At 43.6% G+C, this 22,799-nt stretch overlaps 1 protein-coding gene across 2 annotated transcripts in view; it reads right to left on the reverse strand.

Moving 5' to 3' along the window:
• The window catches only part of ift172 (intraflagellar transport 172), a 158,196-nt gene that overhangs the window by 99,122 nt on the left and 36,275 nt on the right, over positions 1 to 22,799 (reverse strand). For both annotated transcript variants that reach the window (XM_078541428.1, XM_078541427.1), the window contains exons 15-19: positions 20,397 to 20,509; positions 18,137 to 18,304; positions 7,670 to 7,806; positions 5,477 to 5,584; positions 1,160 to 1,244 (exon numbers count right to left, since the gene is read on the reverse strand). In XM_078541428.1, the coding sequence (XP_078397554.1) occupies positions 1,160 to 1,244; positions 5,477 to 5,584; positions 7,670 to 7,806; positions 18,137 to 18,304; positions 20,397 to 20,509 (611 nt within the window). The remainder of the gene's footprint in view (positions 1 to 1,159; positions 1,245 to 5,476; positions 5,585 to 7,669; positions 7,807 to 18,136; positions 18,305 to 20,396; positions 20,510 to 22,799) is intronic.

Genomic DNA, 22,799 nt, shown 5'->3' on the forward strand with positions numbered 1-22,799 from the left:
TTAAAGAAAAAGTGTATAATTATGCAAAGATAGGTGGAAGGTCAGAAGATTGGACAGAATATAAGGAAAAGCAAAGGATGACTAAAAGATTAATAAGAAAATTCTCTCCCACGTTTAGCCAACTTATTGGAGTTCTTTGAGGAAGTAACATGTGCAGTGAATAAAGGGAAACCGGTGGATGTACTGTACTTAGATTTCCAGAAGGCATTTGATAAAGTGCCACATCAAAGGTTATTGCGGAAAATAAAAGCTCATGGTATAGGGGGAACATATTGTCATGGATAGAGGATTGGCTGGCGAACAGGAAACAGAGAGTAGGCATAAATGAGTATTTTTCAGGTTGGCAAGATGTAACAAGTGGTGTGCCACAGGTATCAGTGCTGGAACCTCAACTATTTACAATTAGGGATCGGGTTCGCGCCGCCATTTTACATGGGCAGGCCAATTAAGGCCCGTCCAGTGTGATGCGCATCCGGAAGCACTGTGCGCTCCCTGTGCGGGCAGGGGGAGTAGGCTGAGTCAGGGCCTGCACGCTTTCACGCATGCACGCGAAAGAGTGCAGAAATCTCCCTGAGGCAGCTCTGCTTGACTGTCAAAAATTTTAATAAAGAAAAAAAATTTTTTACAACATGTGCTCTGTATGTCCTCTCGTGTATCAGTGTCACTTGAGCTGGGCCATCCCTAATTGCTCTTGTTCAGAAGGCATTTGAGAGTCAACCACATTGCTGTGGGTCTGGAGTCACATGTAGGTCAGACCAGGTAAGCACAGCAGATTTCCTTCCCTAAAGGACATTAGTGAACCAAGTGGGTTTTTATGACAATCGACAATGGTTTCATGGTTGTCATAAGACTTTGAATTCCAGATTTTTTTATTAAATTCAAATTTCACCATCTGCCATGGTGGGATTCGAACCCAGGTCCCCAAAGCATTACCCTGGGTCTCTGAAATAGTGACAATACCACTATGCCACCACCTCTCCCTATTACTATTACAATTACTGAATAACACTTATTTTTATAAAAGCAGAAACAATATGATGAAATATTTATTGAATTCTTTAAACATGTAAATTTTTATCTGAATAAATTTGTTTTCTATCTATTGATTGATGTTCCATTTTTTTATTGTCTGCTGTTAATAACTTTACTTAATACTTACATATTCTTTTGCTGCTTGGTCTGCAATCCGGTTAGTCTCACAAAGAAATTGAGCCTTAGCTACATCCCCAAGAGCAGCAAAGCATCTAAAAGACAGGGATACATGTGAAGTGATTAAGGACTCAATTCACTATTTTTTTGTTTGTTTTGTTTTGTGTGTTCGGGTCACTTCTAGCACATTCTACTGCTAGTGTGACATTAAGTCACAACTAAGTATTCTGGACACAGCAAAGGCTCTAGGTCCTGACAACATCCTTAGTATTGTGCTGAAGGGCTGCACAGCAGAACTAGCCACACCCTCAGCAAAGCTACAACATTGGCATCTACTTGACAAGGTGAAGAATTGCCCAGATATGAAATACCCACTAAGAGAACTAATGTAACTCACCCAACTGCAGCTCTATCAATCTCCTTTCAATCACCAAAGTGATGAATGAATCTTCAATAGGGCCATTAAGTCACATTTATTCACCTAAGTGTCTCACCTACTCACTGATACTCAGTTTGAATATGGCCAAAATCATTTGGATCTAAACTTTGTCAATACCTCGACATAAATTGACACAAAAGCTAAAACAAGAAGAAAGGTGACAGTAATTCCCCTTGACATTAAGACTGTTTTTGATTACATTGACACCAAGAGATCCAATGAGAATGAGGGGCTCTCAGCGACACCCACATCCCGTAAATGAATAAAAAGGAAAACCCTCCATTGCCTGGAATAAGAGCTGACAAAGACCAAATATGCTCATGGCTATTGAAGGTTAATTATCACAACCCTATTATATCAATGGTAAAGCTCCTGATAGCCCAACTATCTTCGGTTACTTCACCAAATGCCTTTGCCTTCCCTTTGTGGAAAAGTCCAGAGTGAGGCTGTTTGCTGATGATTCCACTCATAGATCCTCCAATAACAAAGCCTATAGAAGGATTTGGGCAATATCTTGGCTTGGGCTGACAAGTGCCCGGCAATAACAATGCCAAAGAAGAAAAGGCTTCCCCTTGACTTTCAATCACACTACCACCAAGAAGCCTCCCCATCATCAAGGTTCTGTGGATCATATTTAACCAGAAAACTAACTGGACCAGCCACACCAACATTGTGACTACAAGGGCAGAGCAGAAGCAAGGTACTTTTTAATAAGTGACTCATCTCCTGACCCCTTAATTCCTGCCCACCAGACTGAAATTAGGAATTTGATGGAATATCTGTCATTCACCCCGTTAGGTGTGGGGACTACAATACTTAAGGTGTTTACCATAACTCTGAACAAAATGATTGCTGTACCACCACTGAAGTCCCTCCACCTCCAGTGTACTGTGGCTGCACTATGTACTAGCTACAAGATACACTGCAGCAACTTACCAATCTCATTTTGACAGCATCTCCTACACATGACCTTTAGTACCAAGGACAAGTGTAGTAACGTCACGAGAATACCATCACCTCCAAGTTAGACACCATCCTGACTTGGACGTACACTGCTGTTTCTTCATGATTTTGGGATAAATTTCTAGAATTCCCTACTTGCCACCATTGTGGGAACACCATCACCACAAGGACTGCAGCAATACAAGGAGGGGGGTGGGGGTCATCACTACCTTCACCGGGCAATAAGGGCTGGGCAATAAATGTGGCCTTACAAATTCAGCCCTCATCCCAAGAACAAAATGTAAAATAATAGCCCAGATTTTCTGTCAGTGGCAAAGGAGTGATTCTCGCCATTCACCTTGCTGGCACCTGCGCAGTTTTTGTAGGTTTCACAGTGTAGGTTTCCTCTAAGCTGATGTCTTTTCCAGTATGGTGCTCTCCAAAGGGAATCTGTGGCATCTTTTTTTTAAAATTCATTCATGGGATGAAGGCATTGCTGGCTAGGCCTGCATTTATTTCCCATCCCTAAATACCCTTGAGAAGTGGTGAGCTGCTTTCTTGAACCACTGCACTCCATGTGGTGTAGGTATACCCACACAATGTTAGGAAGGAGTTCCAGGATTTTGCCCCAGCGACAGTGAAGGAACAGTAATATTGTTCCAAGTCAGGATGGTGTGTGGCTTGGAGGGGAACTTGCAGGTGCTGCCCTTGTCCTTCTGGGCGTGAAAGACTCCAGCTTTGGAAGGTGCTGTGAAAGGAGCCTTGGTGAGTTGCTGCCTTGTGTCTTGTAGGTGGTACACACTATTGCCACTGTGCATCAGTGGTAGAGGGAGTGAACGTTTAAGGTGGTGGATGGGGTGCCAATCAAGCAGGCTGCTTTGTCTTAGATGGTGTCAAGTTTCTTGAGCGTTGTTGGAGCTGCATTCATCCAGGCAAGTGGAGAGTATTCCATCGCACTCCTGATTTGTGCCTTGTAAATGGACAGGCTTTGGGGAGTAAGGTGGTGAGTTACTCATCACAGGGTTGCCAGCCTCTGACCTGCTCTTGTAGCCATAGTATTTATATGGCTAGTGCAATTCAGTTTCTGGTGAATAGTCATAACCCACAGAATGTTAAGAGGTTGAGGGATTCAGCGATGGTCATACCATTGAATGTCAAGGGCAGATGGTTAGAGTCCCTCTTGTTGGTCATTACCTGGCACTTGGGTGGCACAAATGTTACTTGTTACTGTGAGCAGACAAGAAACAGCAAGGTTTTTCAACCAGACTGAAGAGTCCTCACTGAGTTCTGAGACACAGAGTCCAAACCAGAAAGTATAAAATAGGAAATATAAATTAGATTTAAATTATGTGCAGAAAGTAAAGATGCAATTAAGGGAGAGAGATTAAAGATAGATTTTTTGTAAAAATCTCCAACACTAATTTTCTTCTGAAAGAATGAGACTCCACACTATAAAATTACTTTTTTAGGGTTAGAAAGCTTGTTCAGCAGTAATCATCACTTAGCATGCTGTTAAAAACTCATTCACTCCTGAATGCACCAGCCCTAATTTTTTCAGCAGCTTTTAATGCAGAATTAGTGAGCAAGTATCCCAAGTTGACATTGTTGAAGTCATTTCAATGCCGAATCTATTGGCCAGGACTGCAACAGTGCACCCTGTGGAGGAGTGGAGTATCTCTGGCAGCAACTTCTGGATTTCTGTGTTTAACCACGCATGTGTGGACATCGGATGTTGGTGCCCAATTTACTCTGTAATCATGGTGAATGCTGACAGTGTCACTGCTATTGTTATTGAAAAATCCAAGCCAATATCTATTGTTAGCTTGAGACCCGAGAAAGATTTTATCATACCCGAGTATGCTTTCAGTAACATGTCCAGGAGATCAGCAGCAAACCCTGCCTGGTGATGGTTAACTACTGGACTTTTCCCATTCTAGAACAACCATACAAAGTAAACAAAAGTCTCACTTTACAACATGGATTGAGTTAAATTCTCAAATGTTTACACTTTCAATTACAAGAGTGGTTTTCCTATGAATTATGGGAATACAATTTCTTGATTATTTTGAAGGATCTGATACAGTAATTCTTATTGTGCTTTGTATATTTAGAATAAGGTGATCATTTGAATTTGTCATGTCATTAAGCTGTTCAGAACACGTTTGAAGGCAGATAATTTATGTTTATATACCAGATAAATCCCATTATTTGTGCAATGCACACAGTCCACCTACATCATTTGCTTGAGGTGTCAGCTGTGGCTCAGTTCATAGCACCCTCGCCTTTGAATCAGAAGGTTGTGGGTTCATGTCCCACTCCCGGAAACCAAGAACTGTGAATGTACTCGAAAGAGTTACATGCGATCTGTTGATAACTCGAAAGAGTTACATCATTTGCTTGTGTAATAAAGGATAGAGAATATGAAGCTCACTATTTAGCTTAGCTGTGAGAAGCTATGTAGATCAAATCTGCTCGCATTATCTAATCCCATATGTGGTGGCAGTAGAAAAAGAATCATAATTTGATTTAGCAACCTGGGTGGGGTAATAGCAAAATCGACAGGGTTTTGCACTTCTAATTGCTATCAAGCGGTCCCTGCTGCAAGCTCATGTGTGTGCAAGTCTGATGTCAGTATTGGGTTTGACAGTAATGCCTCCCCCAGCAAGGTCAAACAGCTTGCACGCAGTCACCATCTCGGCTCATACTTGAAAGACCTCTTGGGGGAGGCACACAAGGGAACTGGGCCTTGTGAATCTACAGCCAGTCACTCTTATTTTATACCCTATTCAGTCACACTATAGTAGTAAAGGGGCAGCAGTGCCCAAAGTCACAAGAATATAATTCTTAATGAGTGCAAGTATCAGACCCACCCATTTATTTCATTGTACAATACAAAAGAAACTTGTCCTCTTTAGTTTCCCTAGTAGTACAGCCACGTATTATTACCTCTCTGCAATATGTAACTGTTGGGCTTCCAATGAAAGTTTGCTTAATGTTTTCCACATGGCTTCAGTCTCTGATGACATTTCCAATGTTTCCAGGAAGGCAGTAGCCCTGGGAAAAAAAAAATCAATATTTACACTCATTGCACTGAAAGAAAAGCAGTGTCGTGTTCCCCCACACATTGATTTTTTTCCTCTAATTTGAACCCAAGGAGATTATCAGTTAAAAATGTAATACACATTCAGTGGCTCTGGTATTTCTTATGCAGTTACTGAAATGAACATTTTCAAGGAAGCGAAGTCTGGCGGGTGTTTCTCACCCTTCTCCCTACCTGGGCTCTGCAGCATAACTGGCATCAAAAAGTTAGAACATTAATTTTCTGAAGTGAATTTTGACAGATGGAGATGAGGAGCTCGCTTTTTTCTGTATGGAATGGTAAATAATGTCCTCTAAATCTTAGAAATCTAGAACATTGAAGTGTACATCACATTCTCTTTCCTGTCATTCGACTAGTAATATCAATTTGTTCAATAGTGATGTCCAGCTTCTTGGAGCAGGAAGTAACAAACACTGAGTGCAAATGGTTACATCAAATGGAGGGGCACCATAAATTAAAAGGCAAATCCCACCCCACTTCACAAAGAATCCCAAGTATCCCAAGCACAGAAATGCAAGTCCCTTCAAAAGCAAAAATTGTCAAGCCTTCGCCAAACAGTTATTATCCAAGGTTCTCTGCACTAAGAATCTATATCTTACTTAGCATTTTGCTTTTACTGGCCTGGTCAACCACGGCCCACTATCCTGGTTGTTGCTTGCTTCCTGCTGCTCATGGTGCCACCTTTTCTGCTCACTCTACTACCACTGTCATTGCTGAAACCACCATTCCCTTCTGTGTCCTCTGCCAACATTCCCAACTTTAGCCAGAAGACAGCTGCATGCTTGGAAGCTTCAACCTCAGTTCTTGAAGCTTCCTAACTCTTTAACACTTAATTCCTGATTCACGTTAAATGTTGCACCATTATTTACCTAAATTCACCATTCAGGAAACAGCCTTTTCTACTCCTTCAAGCCTGAGAATATTCCAAAAGCTGAGGCTGAATGTTTGCAATACGCACGAGTGTGCGGAGAAGACAGGATCCACAGACTAAGTGAAAGGATTTTGCCTCTTGAACACCGCTGTTCCAGAAGAGAACATGCTTCTAGGCCAGAGGGGTAAACTCAGCCAATGCACATCACAGAATCACACTTCACATAATGTGACCAGCACTAATCTAGTGTTTGTATCAGTTTATCAAGTATGATTTGCAGTTTATGATGTAGGAATTTACGCCAAATGAACATAATAACTGAGCAACAATGGGAAGATTAGCTAAATTTTTGATTATGCTTACAAGTCTGCCCTCTGATTTTTTCTTCTTTGAAGGTCTTTAAAAAAAAAGGAACCCCACACCAAAGTTTTTATTAGTGCAATGCTTTAATCATTTGCCATACCTTGAAAAGAATGTCTCTTATTTAAACAAATTATGTATTATGTCTATCTACATAATAAATCGGGGGAGCCTGCGGCATTAGTGGCAATGTCACTGGACTAGTAATCCTGAGTCCCAGGCATATGCTCTGGGGACATGGGTTCAAATCTCACCACGACAGCAGGTGGAATTCAAATGCAATAAATTCGGAAATGAAAGCTAGTCTCAATAATGGCGACCATGACAACTGTCACCGATTGTTGTAAAAGCCCACCTGGTTCACTAATGCCCTTTTGGGAAGGAAAGGTGCCATCCTTACTCAGAAACATGTAACTCCAAATCCACAGCAATGTGGTTGACTCTTAACTGCCCTCTGAAATGGCCTAGCAAGCCACTCAGTTCAAGGGCAATTAGGGATAGGCAACAAAAGCTGGTCTTAACGGCGATATCCATATCCCATGAAAGAACAAAGAAAAATAAATTCTATTGTGCAACACCTGAAAATAATAAAAATGTATCAAAGCAGAACTTTTTCCCAAGATTGCATTTATGATATTATTTACTTGTTGCTGCAGAAAGCTGTGCAAATTCCATATCAAATATCAATTCATTTTGATTTGAATATAAAGAGAGGGAGCTGAGGTTTTAGTTTTTTTTAAAAATGCCCAAAATTCATAAGGCCGATTTTCAATATCAAATAACTGAAACGTTAATGCTCAGTACCAACCTGTTGTAATCGCCATCATCAATTGCTGTGCCAAATTCAATCAGTCCTTCATCCAGAGTGTAAGAAATAGTGTTCACTCCCTCAGTGACTATGACTTCTGTTTTACCATTACTCCGCTCCAGATCTACAATATCACCCTGTAGAGAAAATGAAAATAAAAATAAAATGGTCAACCAGCAAAACATTTTAAAATATAGAAAGGGCAATATATCAAACAAAGTTTCTATGGTTCAATTATTTCATCTCTCTCCACTTCCGTACCAATGTCCCAATTTATATGCTTTTTAAACTATTGTTGAATTTGAGAGATCAAAACAAGCTACCTGAAATGTCAACTTTAAGTGGCTAGATATTGCTCAATAACAATGATAATAAACAAATCATACTATAAGCTCACAATATTTCTGAATATGCCAAAGATTTATCTGGCGAATCACAACTTTGGGTTCCAGCATTAGTCGGCGGAGAAATGGTAAAACAGTAGTCATAGTCACTGAGGGAAGTTGTTAGTTCCATTGCGGCCCTCAATAGCAGTGAAATGGCCAATATCATAATACAAGCTGTAACATAGAATTAAGCAAGGCGTTTTGTTATGGCACAGCCGATGGTAAATGCTGAGTTGTTCAAATCCCAGAGGGAAACTTGAGACAACTGCCAAAACTATTTTTTCAATTTGTATGTTTCAAGATGTGGGCTTTGAATTCAGTAGTAATAAGACCACGAAGCCTTACAGGTTTTTACAAAACTAGAGAAAAGTTTTATTAATAAGAGAAATGGTTTTAAGCACATACATATGTCTACAAATTACTACTATAACAACTTCTAAATCCCCTAATTAATCTGACTCCCAGTTACACCTCCATTAAGGCAACAGGAAGTGTTATGACCGATGCAGTTGGTAAAGTGGAGTTATTTAAAATTCCTAGAGGGAAACTTTAAACAACTGTCATAACCTATAATTTTAAGTGTTATGTTTGAGATGCGACTCTAAATTCAAGAATCAGACCATGAGTTCTTCAGGCTTTACATTAAGCTAAATGAAACATTTTATTAATTTACACCAGTCAAAAATACATATACATATATATACACACATAGCTACAAATTACTACTATCATAACTTTTAACAAATTCCAAAATTAATTTCCATTAAGGCAACAGCAGCCCATTGACTTAACCAGGCAAAGTATTTTCACCTTACAAATTCAAAATGAGGTTCTTTTCCCTTTGGTTGCTGCGGAGCCAGTCAGAGGCGTACAGCTGCTTTTGATCTCACATTGCCTCTGCTCTGCACACCCAAAATGGTTGTCTTGTTATACCTACAACTCCCATTGAATGTAATTCTCATCGTATCAACAAACTCTGAACTAAACCTCTTTAACAATAAAACCTCTTTCATAGTACCAACTTTATTAGTAATATATACATATGGCTTGGTATCTGCTAGAAAGGTGTCAGTTTTAACCCCATTTCTTGAATTCTCTATTCACAAAATGTAAATGCACGCTATCTCTCTTACATATCAAGGCTAGTACCTATCAAAGCACCCAGGCTATCTGGCTTTAATCCAATTAAGACACACCCACAGACTAAACCTCTATTTTAAAAGAAAAATGTTTGTGAAAATATTATATACATTAATAGCTTCATGACATAAGATACATAGATTTTAAAAGACCAAGGCAAAGAAACATGAAACCCTGAACAATCCAATTCAAAAGGAGGCAATGGTGTAGTGGTATTGGACGAGTAATCCAGAGACCCAGTGTAATGCTCTGGGGACCCAGATTCAAAGCCCACCATGGCAGATGAATTCAATTTGAATTGAATAAAAATCTGGAATTAAAAGTCTAATGACCATGAAACCATTGCCGTTCAGGGAAGGAAATCTGATGTCCTGGTCTGGCCTACATGTGACTCCAAACCCACAGGAACGTGATTGATTCTTAAATGCTCTCTGCAATGGCCCAACAAGCCACTATCAAAGTCTCAAAAACCAGCATTGACCTAGGCGCTGGAAACGATGACGGCAAACTCGACCCTGTAAACTCCTCCTTACTAACATCTGGGGCTGCCAAAATTGGGATAGCTGTCTCACAGACTAGTGAAGCAACAGCCTGACATAGGATTCTGTGGGGGTGACTATCTTACAGATAATGTCCCAAACACCACCAACACCATCCCTGGGTATGTCCTGTCTCACCGGCAGGGCAGAACAGACCCAGCAGAGTTGGTGGCACAGTGGTAAACAGTCGGGAGGGAATTGCCCTGGGAGTCCTCAACATTGATTCCCATGAAGCCTCATTCCATTAGGCCAACATGGGCAAGGAAACCTCCTGCTGATTACAACGTCCGGAAAGAGTGTCCTGTAGTCAGCATCGCAGCGATACAGTCTGGGAAGAGTGTCCTGCAGTCAGCATCATGGTGAAGCAGTCTGGGAAGAGTGACCTGCAGTCAGTTCTTGTTGAAAATAACAAGAGTGACATCACAAGACAGTGCGAGAGAGCGGCGGAGAGATCAGAACCAGTGCGAGTGTGGGGAAGCTTCAAAAAGTGACATCAGCACAAAGGTGAGAGCTGATTGGTGAGTAGCGGGTAAGTGTTTTTCTCCAGTTTAAAATAGATTAAGCTAAGGAAAGGGAAGAGTTCTAGTTTTCATTTAAAGTGCATAAATAATTTAACTTTTTTTTTACTGTATTTAACTTAAAGTAAGGGGTTTTTTTTAACTAGAGGCATGGCAGGGCAGCTCAGTCCTGTGTTATGTACCGCCTGCAACATGTGGGAAGTCCTAGACGCTCCTTACACTCTGACCGACCACATGGGCAGGAAGTTCCACCAGCTGCAGCTACTTGAGCTCTGAGTTTCGGAACTTGAGTAGCAGCTGGAGGCACTGAGGTGTATCTGCGAGGCTGAGAGTTTTGTGGATAGCGTTTTAGACGTGGTCACCCCACAGCTAATGGAAGTGCAGACAGAGAGGGAATGGGTGACCATCATTCAGAAGAAAGGTGTCAGACAGGTAGTCAGGAAATCCCCAGGGTGCATCTCACTCGAGAACCGTTTTTCTGTGTTGGAAAATGGTGAGAGTGACGGTTCCTCTGGGGAGTGCAGCTACGCTCATGGTACTGTGAGTGGCTCAGCTGCACGGCAGGGGGGGGTGTGGGGGGAATGAGGAGAAGAGCAGTAATGGTAGGAGACTCGATAGTAAGGGGAACAGACAGGCGTTTCTGCGGCCGTAGGCATGACTCCAGGATGGTATGTTGCCTCCCTGGTGCCAGGGTCAAGGATGTCACTGAACAGCTGCAGGGCATTCTAAAGAGGGAGGGCAAACAGACAGAGATCGTGGTGCATATTGGTACCAATGACATAGGTAGAAAGAGGGATGAGGTCCTGCAAGCAGAATTTCGGGAGCTAGGAAGCAGATTAAAAAACAGGACCTCAAAGGTAGTAATCTCTGGATTACCTCTGGTGCCACGCGCTAGTGAGTGTAGAAATAGGAGGTTAATCCAGATGAATGCGTGGCTGGAGGGATGGTGCAGGAGGGAGGGCTTTAGATTTCTGGGACATTGGGGCAGTTTCTGGGGGCAGTGGGACCTGTACAAGGTGGACGGGTTGTACCTGAACTGGAATGGGACCAACATCCTTGCAGGGAGGTTTGCTAGTGCTGTTGGGGAGGGTTTAAACTAAATTGGCGGGAGGATGGGATCCTGAGAGGAGTTTCAGCAGGGGGAGATGCACAGCCAAAATTAGAAGAGAGAGCAAGTGAGTCTGGAAGGCATAGAAATTATAGGCCAGTTAAGGCACAAGGGAGTTTGGCAAGGTTGAATGGTATTTATTTTAATGCAAGGAGTCTGGTGAATAAGGCAGATAAGCTGAAGGTACAAATTAACATATGGAAGTATGATGTCATTGCTGTCACAGAGACATGGTTGAGAGAGGGGCAGGATTGGCAGCTCAATATTCCAGGATATAGGGTCTTCAGGTGAGACAGGGAAGGAGGTAAAAGAGGAGGGGGTATCACAATATTGATCATGGAATCAATTACAGCAGTAAGGAAGGATGACATCTTAAAAGGCTCCTCAAATGAAGCCATATGGGTAGAACTGAAAAACAAAAAAGGAGCAATCACATTGCTGGGAGTGTACTATAGGCCCCCAAACAGTCAGAGAGAAATAGAAGAGCAGATATGTAGGCAAATTTCAGAGAAGTGTAAAAATGATAGGGTGGTAATAGTGGGGGATTTCAACTTCCCCAACATTAACTGGATTGGTCATAGTGTGATAGGTTTAGAGGGAGAGGAATTCTTAAAATGCACCCAGGAGAGCTTTTTAAGCCAGTACGCAGAAGGTCCTACAAGGGAGGAGGCGGTTCCTGGACTTAATTTTAGGGAATGAAGCCGGGCAATGGGTAGAGGTATCAGTTGGGGAGTATTTTGCAGATAGTGATCATAATTCCATTAAATTCAAGGTTGTTATGGAAAAGGACAAGGATGGGCCAGAAATCAGAGTTCTAAATTGGGGGAAGGCCGATTTTAATAAGATCAGATATGATTTGGCCAGAGTGGACAGGCAGCAGCTACTTATAGGTAAATCTGCGTCAGAGCAGTGGGACTCATTCAAGAAGGAAACAGGGACAGTACAGGGCCAACATATTCCAGTAAAGATAAAGGGTGCGACCAATGGCCGGGAGAAGAGCACCTCAGAGGGGCGATGTGCACGACACAAGTCCAGAGGGTAGGCCATCGGGGCAGGCCAGGCCGGAGGGTAGGCCATCGGGGCAGGTCAGGGAGAGGATAGGCCAGCAGGGCAGTGTGCCCCTCGTGTCTCCTGGAGGAGGTGGCAGTGCGGTGGGAGGTCCTTCTTCCGAGGGACGGGAGGCAGAGGCCTCCCCACCTGACCAAATGTGCGTGGGAGGAGGTGACCAAGAGTTCAGCTCCCATGATGCGGTGCGGCGCACATGGCTCCTGTGCAGCAAAATATTCAACGACCTCCTGCGCTCAGGAAATGCCATGTTGCCTCAGGTCACTTAATTCAGCCGTCACCCGCCCCCCGCAACTCTGAGTATAGTAACGACATTGAATCCCTCATGTCATGTATCCCTCGCTGGGTGTGACAGCAGATACTGCCCATGCCTAGTTCACCCTGAGAGAGCTGAGCTAGGATGTGTTCTGCATCCGCAGCATGTATGAAACTGACACGCAGAGTATAGAATGAGGTTGAATGTCAAAGATCTGCACCTAGGCAGAGAGCTGGAACTGGGAAGCATGTCAGAGTCAGGATGCTAACATGCTGGGAGGGGAGCTTCCAGTTGACAGGGCACCAATCCATCTGCTGGTGTTTGTGCTTCATGTGCTTGTGCCTCCTTGTTTAGCAAAGTGACACCTTGTGGTGCCACATGTGATGGAGGCAGCATTTGGGCAATGGGGGTGGGGGTGGGGGCGAGGTCAGCCCTGGCGTGTTTGGGCGAGTGTGCGGCAGCTGTGGGGTGACGAAGAACTGGAGTCCTGCAATGTCCCACTCTGGCTGGGTTGGCAGGAATGCGATGGGAATTCAGGTACAGGCTGGACTAATCAATGCTCCTCTCTCCTTTTCAGAAGACTGCGCACAATTCCACAGAGCGGATGCAGACTGGTAGAGGCCAGGCCCAGTTGGCGATCCTGACACCTTACGAGCAGCAGGCCATGGATCTGGAGAGGCGCCATGCCCCCAAGTCAAATGGTGGCGGTGAGGCTGGGGTGCCACGGGGAGGTATGTTTGGCGAGCGCTCACGTCACTATGTGTGTCCCAGAAGCCATGGCACTGCTGAATGCTCAGTGATTGATGTTAGCAACTTTCCTTCAACATTGATTATGGAAAGATGAGCGCATAATGATCCGGGGGAACAAGTTGATATTGTCTGCACTGTAACTAATCAAATGTCCTTTTTCTTCTTTCAGCATCACCGGAGCAGGGCCGGGAGGAGGAGGCAGAGGGCCCACCTCTCACCCCTGAGGCCCCAGAGGAAATTCACTCACCAGCGTCACACCATCTCAGCCAGGCAGGCACCAGCACAGATACTAGCACCTCGGTGGGAATTAGATCTTTGGCTAGTGTCCAGAGGCATGGCAGTGAGGGTACTTCACACTTGCTTGAGGTGCGGGCAGAGACAGAGAGTTCCCAGGGTGCCAGCAGTCAGAGGACTGCTGGGAGCCAGGTACATGCTTAGCAATAACCTGCTCACTGGAGTCATCCGTGGAAGTGCAGCAGGGTATGCAGGACTATCTGGCGGAGATACATGAGACAATGCGTGGTATGGTGCCCGTGCTTGAGGAGTCCACGTGGAGCATTGCCAATGCAATGAGCCTCATGACTGAGCACCATGCTCCCTCCATGGAGAGTGGCGACTCTCGTGGAGAGGCTCCTCCAGGAGACCAATCAGGGCCTCCTGGGGTTGCACTCGGACCTGCAGCCCTCACAGCTGCATTGGCCACAGCTGGTCAGTGCCAGTGTGGGAGATGGTTTGGGCACCAAGTATCCCAGCTCAATGCCCATCCAATTACGGTGAGCAGTGAGGTCTGAAGCGACCTCACATTGGCACAGCAGCTGCCTGTCATCGCTGCAGGCTCCTTTCAGGGTGCTCTGGATGAGGGCAGCAGCTCCTCCGCCCCTCTGCCAGTGACCGTGGCATCTGATGAGGCTGCGGTGACTGGGCAGAAGCCAGCTGTGGAACTGGCCACTCCCTCCCAGGCGGGGCCATCAAATGCTCCACGGGCCAAAGGACGTCCGCCAAGGTCATTGAGGCCAGCAGGACAGCAGAGTGAGCAGGCTGTCTCAGGTGCCAGTGCCAGTGAGGGGACAGAACCTAGACTTAGCTCCCGTAAGTATAAATTTAAGCCCCCTTAGGCACACCACGGGTTTCTCACTGGTACTCTTACGTTGGCCCATAGTAACTTCTAGAAGACCTTTTCTTTGCTTTATGAAGTTACGTTTGTTTCCTCAATAAATTTTGACATGTTGCCATGTCCCAGGGTGATTCCTTACTTCTGCAAGTGGACGGGAAGCCATGATGTTATGAGTGAGTTGTTTGACATTGAGCTTAATTGACAAGGGCCTTTGTTAATGTTATTATCCAGGCAGATTTAGCACTCAGGTATTGAGTGTGGAGCCCGCAGCCCTGGCGTGTGTTGAAGGTCCATCTGTGGTGTGCTAGCTTAAAGTTCTTTGGTGAAAGCCTCCCAGGTGTCCCTGCCTCCTTGGAGGTTGCCCGGGTCAGGGCCTACCCCCTCAGCGTTCTCCTGTGCGTGCTGTGCTGGACTCATCGTGTGCAGCCGCAGCCACTGCGTCTACGTCTTCATCGTCCACTGCGTCCCCCCTTTCCAGCGCAAGATTGTGGAGAGCGCAGTATGCAACCACGGTCAGCAACACACGATCTGGGGGGTATTGGAATCTGCCCCGAGTGGTCCAGGCATCAGACGCGCATCTTGAGAAGACTGATGGCTCTCTCCACCACAGCCCTTGTGGTGCCATGGCTCCTATTGTACCGCTGCTCAGCTTCTGTTCTTGGATGGCGGAGAGGCGTCATGAGTCACCTTCTGAGGGGATAGCCCTTGTCACCCAGCAGCCATCCATCCAGCCGGGCTGAAGCACTGAAGAGCTTTGGCACCTAGGAGTGTCTGAGGATGTAAACATCATGGGAGCTGCCTGGGTACCTTGCACAGACTTGTAGAATCAGCATCCTGTGGTCACACACTATCTGCACGTTCATGGAGTGGAAGCCCTTCCTGTTGGCGAAGGCACCAGGCTCACCTGCTGGCGCCTTGATGGCCACATGTGTACAGTCTATAGCACCCTGGACACGGGGGGAGCCAGCAATGGCTGCAAAGCCTCTGGCTCGCTCTGTCTGTCTGGCATCGTCCTAGCGGTAGTGGATGAAAGTCAATGCACGCCTGAACAAAGCGTCAGTCACCTGCTTGACACAAGTGTAGACAGCTGACTGGGAGACTCCGCAATGATCACCTACTGAGCCCTGGAAAGAGCCAGAGGCATAGAAGTTGAGGGCAGCTGTGACCTTCAGAACCACTGGCATGGGGTATCCACCCACACAGTTGGCGCAGATCTCAGGGCCTCTCATCTGACAGATGGAGGTGACTCTCCCTTGAGAGATGGAGCCTCCTTCGGCACTGCACCTCAGTCATATTGAGGTAGCTGCTTCGTCGCCTATAAACCCTGGCAGCAGGATAGTGGCATCTTCTGGGGCCCCTTCCACCTTGTACTCCCTGTTGGCCCTGCACCCCTTGTGCCTGCGCCTCTCCTCCCAAAGGTGGCTCCCCTGGAGGCTGAATGTGGACTCCTGGCCTCCGCCCCCTTTTGGCCCTCCCTTCCTCCTCAGAGGAGGTACCTCCAGTGGGGGGGAAAACTCCCATTCCCAGGCTAAGGGAAGGCTTCCTGAAAGCTGCAGACCCCAGAAATGATCTCTACTGTAGAGTCCAGACCAAGGCTTTTACTCCTGTCCAAGCAGCTGGTGAAAGTTTTGAAGTATTCCTGCTCACACAGGCAAGCAGAAGTAACTTTCACACTTAAATGCCTGAAAGGTCACATTCATGACCCCATTCACCTCTCTTATCCCACCCGTGGATGAGGTTTATACAAATGTCTCCTACCCGCCTGCCCGTTGCGCCCGTACAATGTCCTGAAGATGGCACAGGCTGCGAAAAATCGTATTCAATTGCTGCCTCAAGGGCCTTAACTGGCCCGTTAAATGGCGGGTACGCCTCCGAACTCATAGCACACCAGACTTCTGAAATATCGCGATGGCGCACAGTGAAGTCGGGACGTATGCCTGATGTCACCGCGCGTCATTTTACACATTGGTGTGCGGGGCCAATGGGAAAATTGTGCTCTATGTCTTTGGACTTTACCTCCTTGATCATAAAAATTTAACATAGTACCAAGTTTACCAGTAATCTTTGGGAAAAATAAATGCACTGGCTGGGATTTTCCAGCCCTGTTGTGGGTGGGACCCACCATGGGAGAGGCAGCACCCTGGCCAGAAGTCCATTGACTTGTGGCGGGACTGGAAGATTGCGGCGGTGGGCAGGTGTGGAAAATCCAGACAACTGTTTCTGAACTTCAACTGGCTAGGTGACACATTTCAACAATCTAGCCTGGTTTATTTAAAAATGCAAATGTCCTTTCATACCTTACATTTTAAACTTTCCCCATGTTTATCTACTTAACATTTCAAACCCAGCTTATCTTTCTAACACATTAAAGCCTTCGGACCAGCTGCCTTTAATCCAATTAAGTTACACACACACACAAACACACAGACACAATAATGTTATTGGAATTTTTGTATCTTTCTGACAGTTTACAGGACTTTTAATTTAATGCTGTTTTTGTTTTGATTTTCTCCCAGTTCAATTCTGAGAAATGTCCAAATCTATAAATCTTATTTACCGTAAAAATATATCCAGATTACAACTAAAACAATTTGTCATTTGGTAATACAGAACTTGAGCATCGCTGAAAAAAGAGGCATGCCTATAAGCTTTTCATCTTCCACTCATCAGGATACTCACAAGAATACTAATATAAGGGGGAAACAACAATTTATACTGCATTTGAAGAGAATGCTGATTGGTTGGCGAGTGGTGTTGCCATGGCTAGTGCACCACTGATGGTGACTGACAGTTAACTGCCAAACATTGTTTGAAATTTAAACCAGGCAGCTTGACCCTGATTGGTCAAGGCATTTCCCTGAGGACTGATTGCTGTCACTTATTTTGTTTAGCTGAAACAGTTGCAGTGTATGTGCATGTTTTGTCTGCAAAGAATAGGTAGTGCATTAACATACGTAGCTTCCAGTGCATGCAGATGTGCCATATTGCGAGCCCGACTGACAACCTTAAATTGGTTGTCAGCATAATTCTTGGCACATTGAGGATTATTTAGCAAATGTTGTCCAATCGTGGAATCATATCTAATGTTGGACACTGTGTTTTGAGTTTTGCTAGCACGGGCAGGTTGGGTACAGTCTGTACCCTGTCCGTTGCAGTGGTTGGGACATGTTATTCGATACGATCTGCAAGTCTTTGGGACGTATGGCCTACTTGCCAACCAATCAGCACTCTCTTAACATACAGTATAAACTGCTGTTTTCCCCCATTATATTGGTATTCTTGTGAGTGTCCTGATGAGTGCAAGACAAAAAGCTTAGACATGTCTCTTTTGTCAACAATTTGATGTTGAAGCATGAATAAAACAATATGGTTTGATTTACTTTAAGTTTTGAGGGATTGCTTGAATCTTTTTAAGAATGGAACAAGGTCAACTGTAAAACAGGGGATTGCAGCCAAGATTATAAGATTTTATATTTTTGTAAAATTTACAATGCAATTTCCTATTGAATCACAACCTTATGTTGTTAACATTATAGGGTATTACTCAGTTGTTTTGATACAATGTCATTTTTTTCCTATCCTTTTCCTTACCTTAAGCGGAAACATTGTTACTCGCTCTGGAGCATCAATATTGTACCAAACACAAAGACTGCCACGGTTCTGGGCCACAGCTACATCACTGCCAGGTACCCATTGAACATAAGTGCAGTAATTCAGGATGGTTGTCTTTGTGTTGTCTTCTATATCAAAAAGGTGCAACTATAGCATAGAAGAAATAATTATTGCAGGAGCAGAATGGTTTTTATTCTCAACTCTATATTTTAAAAAAATATTTAAGGCGACAGTTTTCAATATTTCAGCTTTTGTTGTGATTTAATGAAGCATCTGGTGCACATTCAGATGGAATTTAAATCATTCCCTTTACCCACTTCTTTCAATTACAAGAATTTTGTGAGAAGTACTGATCTAAGGAACGCCTGTTATCTTGACTCTGATGGTGATGCTTCACTTCAGTGTCAAGACACATGGTTACATTCATTTTCTCAGTCAGCCCTTTCCCATGCATTACCAAAGGTTCCAAAACATAATTACCTGGAAAAACTCAGCAGGTCTGGCAGCATCGCCAGAGAAGAAACGAGTTGACGTTTCGAGTCCTCACGACCCTTCAACAGAACTGAGTATAGTTAGGAGAGGGGTGAAATATAAGCTGGGGGGGGGTGGGGGGAGAGAAGTTGAGGGTGGGGTGGTTGTAGGGACAAGCAAGCAGTGATAGGAGCAGATAATCAAAAGATGTCACAGACAAAAGGATCAAAGAGGTGTTGAAGGTGGTGATATTATCTAAGAAAATGTGCTAATTGAGAATGGATGGCAGGACACTCAAGGTACAGCTCTAGTGGGGGTGGGGTGGAAAGACTGACAAGGTATTAGTTGTAGATTTAAAAATGATGGAAATAGGTGGGAAAAGAAAAATCTATATAAATTATTGAAAAAAAAAGGGAGGGGGAAGAAACGGGGTGGGGATGGGGGGAGGGAGTTTAAGATCTAAAGTTGTTGAATTCAATATTCAGCCTGGAAGGCAGTAAAGCGCCTAGTCGGAAGATGAGGTGCTGTTCCTCCAGTTTGTGTTGGACTTCACTGGAACAATGCAGCAAGCCAAGGACAGACATGTGGGCAAGAGAGCAGGGTGGCGTGTTAAAATGGCAAGCGACAGGGAGGTTTGGGTCTTTCTTGCGGACAGACCGCAGGTGTTCTGCAAAGCGGTCGCCCAGTTTGCGCTTGGTCTCTCCAATGTAGAGGAGACCGCATTGGGAGCAACGAATGCAGTAGACTAAGTTAGGGGAAATGCAAGTGAAATGCTGCTTCACTTGAAAGGAGTGTTTGGGCCCTTGGACGGTGAGGAGAGAGGAAGTGAAGGGGCAGGTGTTGCATCTTCTGCGTGGGCATGGGGACATGCCACCCCCACTAGAGCTGTACCTTGAGTGTCCTGCCATCCATTCCTAATTAGCACATTTTCTTAGATAATATCACCACCTTCAACACCTCTTTGATCCTTTTGTCTGTGACATCTTTTGATTATCTGCTCCTATCACTGCTTGCTTGTCCCTACAACCACCCCACCCTCAACTTCTCTCCCCCCCCCCCCCCCCCCCCCACCTTAAACCAGCTTATATTTCACCCCTCTCCTAACTATACTCAGTTCTGTTGAAGGGTCGTGAGGACTCGAAACGTCAACTCTTTTCTTCTCCGCCAATGCTGCCAGACCTGCTGAGTTTTTCCAGGTAATTTTGTTTTTGTTTTGTATTTCCAGCAGCCGCAGTAGTTTTTTGTTCCAAAACATAAGATTGCTGCTCTGTCAAAACCGCACCTTGTCAACTACATGTAATTAATTTCTGGGGACCATGCGCACCATGAGTTTCATTTTCACCTCGGCGTGTGGGTGCGCGTCCGACACACACGAATGTAAAACAGCGCACGATGACATCGGGCAAGTGTCCCGACATCATCACGCACTCGCGTGATATTTCGGTTGGCGGGCACACGCGAGAGAATCGGCAGCGCATCTACCGACAATTAAGAGGGCTGTTAAGCCCGTTAATAAATTAATTCAATTGAAATTTTTCCCTGCCCATCCGACCTTACGGTTGGCGGGCTGGTGAATAGGCCAAGCGGCCTTTTGATTTTTGAGGAAACCTCTTCCACGGGCACTGTTCTTTATTCATAAAAGCCATAAATTAACTGAAGCTGGCTCATCTTAAGATGATACAGAATCTGCAAAAGTTATACGAGTATTTGAAACGTACAAGACATTATCGCATTTTGTATATTCTACAGTAAAATTGCAAGAACTTACACCAAGTCTTTTGTCCCTGAAAAGCAACTTGTGTCCAGTTTCATTCAATTCTAACCAGTCAATCTTTGTGTCATGACCAATGGCTGCCAAGTTATAACCAGACAATAGATCCACTGGGAAGAGAAGAAACATTATGTAATTATTTTTGAAACCTTTTGCTCCTCCAAGTTATTTCAGCATCTAATTACTTTCCTCCTTGCACTTCTCATCTGTAAATATGGTAGAATTGAACCCTATAACACCCAACAACTGCAACGCCATCTTTTCCTCAGTGATGTAACATATTATTTCTTTTGTTACACTCTTCTCCCTCTTGTACTCAGTAACTGTAGGGAATGGCCCAGCTTTCTTTTAAGTTCCAGAGAAAGACCAAGCTGGCAATTACAATTGAAAATTAATCGGCATCAGATTGTATCATAAACATGGCAACCTGGGCAAATTAGCTGAGTGAGTAATTGATATTATTTGGCCATAATTCTAAAATACTTTTCAGGATAGGTTTAGTGATAATGCCAACTAACATAAGCAGGCCTGCATTTTTTTGAGTCCTTTCACATGGCATATTCATCTCGTTATCCAGAAAAAGTATTGGATAAATTCTATGTGCACACACATGGAATTCCTTTAACTCTATCCAAGTAAAGAACGCACCTTTAAAGGCAAATGGAAGAATGCCTGCTTTTTCTGTGAATCAGTGACCCAACATCGATATGGTGCTCATGCTAAGGATAAACACTGACATGGATTGATTGGACCAAACAATCTGTTTCTTTCTAGTAACTTCAATTTATTCCCAACCAATCACTGTTGCATCAACCCCAATATTTCATGAAACATAAAATATAATTCCTTCTGTTGCTAATTTTACCTAAACAAAATACAAAGAAAGGCTTCTTATTTTGTATTCAGTGATTTTTTTTTTGTTAAAACGAAGAGGAGGAATCTCAACATGATGCTTATAACTTAACAAATGAAAGGACTGATGAAGTTAGAATGCCCAGCTGTAATAAATTTTCATAAATTAATTCTATCATTTTGGTTAACATTTTGAAAATGTCACTTTGTTGATACATTAGTAAAAACTGTAGAAAGACATCCTTCTCCATTTTTAATGTAGGCATATATGGTGCCTTTGGTGTCAATGCTATGCAAAGGTTTTTAGTCTGCTGTGTCACAAGTACAATGTATATATGTTGTCCCAAAATAGTATTGGGATGTATATAAGAAAAATGGGCCTTCAATTGTTTTTGAAATTATAACTGCCACTGTAAACGTCACTTTTTAAAATCTATTTTTACATATTTTGGTCCCATAAGCTTCTCTTCAGTGAACTGAAAATTTGGAGAGATAGATGAAAAAGAATTTGGGAGTGATTATAAAGTATTCATTGAAAGTATTCCATCAATACAGTACAGCCATATTATCGACAACTCTAATGATGTATTGGGATCCATCTTGAGGGTATGACGAGTTATTTTAACACATTACAACTCATTAACAAGGCTTACTGGAATACTTTGTGCAGTTATTCTATCCTACAAAATACTGATGGAAAGCGCTTATGGAAAGCAATAGTGAATGAGTTATTTGTCAGCATCGAAACTGCATTAGAAACCATTTTTGGTGTGGTGTGAGCAGACAATGTAGAGTAATAAAATATTGTTTAAAATCAATAGCTTGGCAGGGTTGCACCATATTTTTGCTGTGGTTTTAAATAGATTAAAAATAAAGCTGCAACATAAGGGTCAAGGAAGGCTTTTTCGATTGTTGTTCATTATAGACAGTGGAACCAAATCACTATTCAATGCCTTAGAAATGATGATGGGAATGGTTAAAATAGATGTCAGCAGGTTATTTGATTTATACTGTGATCATAGACTAAAGGACACAAGTAGTAAATTAAGGAAGGAACCATAAAATATTGGCCTGGATTTTATGGTCAGCAAGGCAGTGGCAGCACTCACTACTGACCTCTGGATAAAGAAAGTTAACCAGAAAAATCTAGCAATCTCTGTGGTGTGGATTTCACCTTTCTTGGCATTAATTTGAATCTGGCACCAAGTTAAAAGGATCTCCAGGAATCCGGCAACAGCACTGTCATTAAGCAGGGTAAGCAACCAATCACACTGAAATATTCTCACAAACAGCAAACCAGGAAGTAAAATGCACCAAATATCCTTCATTTTTTATAAATTTTAAAAATGCGCGAAGTAAATTTGGGACAGACATGTTAGAAGCTGAAACGTCATAAACACACTTCAGAAAATATTTAAAAGAATGGAATTTTTATAATAGAAATATTTGATATTACACAAATAAAATCAAATTTTCAGGGCCAGAAAGGTTCTTCAGCAATATTTGACTTAGTATGTTGTTAAAAATCTAGTTACACCTCACTAACAA

Source organism: Cetorhinus maximus, chromosome 5 (assembly GCF_964194155.1).
Source record: "Cetorhinus maximus chromosome 5, sCetMax3.hap1.1, whole genome shotgun sequence".
In the NCBI taxonomy this organism is placed as follows: domain Eukaryota; kingdom Metazoa; phylum Chordata; class Chondrichthyes; order Lamniformes; family Cetorhinidae; genus Cetorhinus; species Cetorhinus maximus.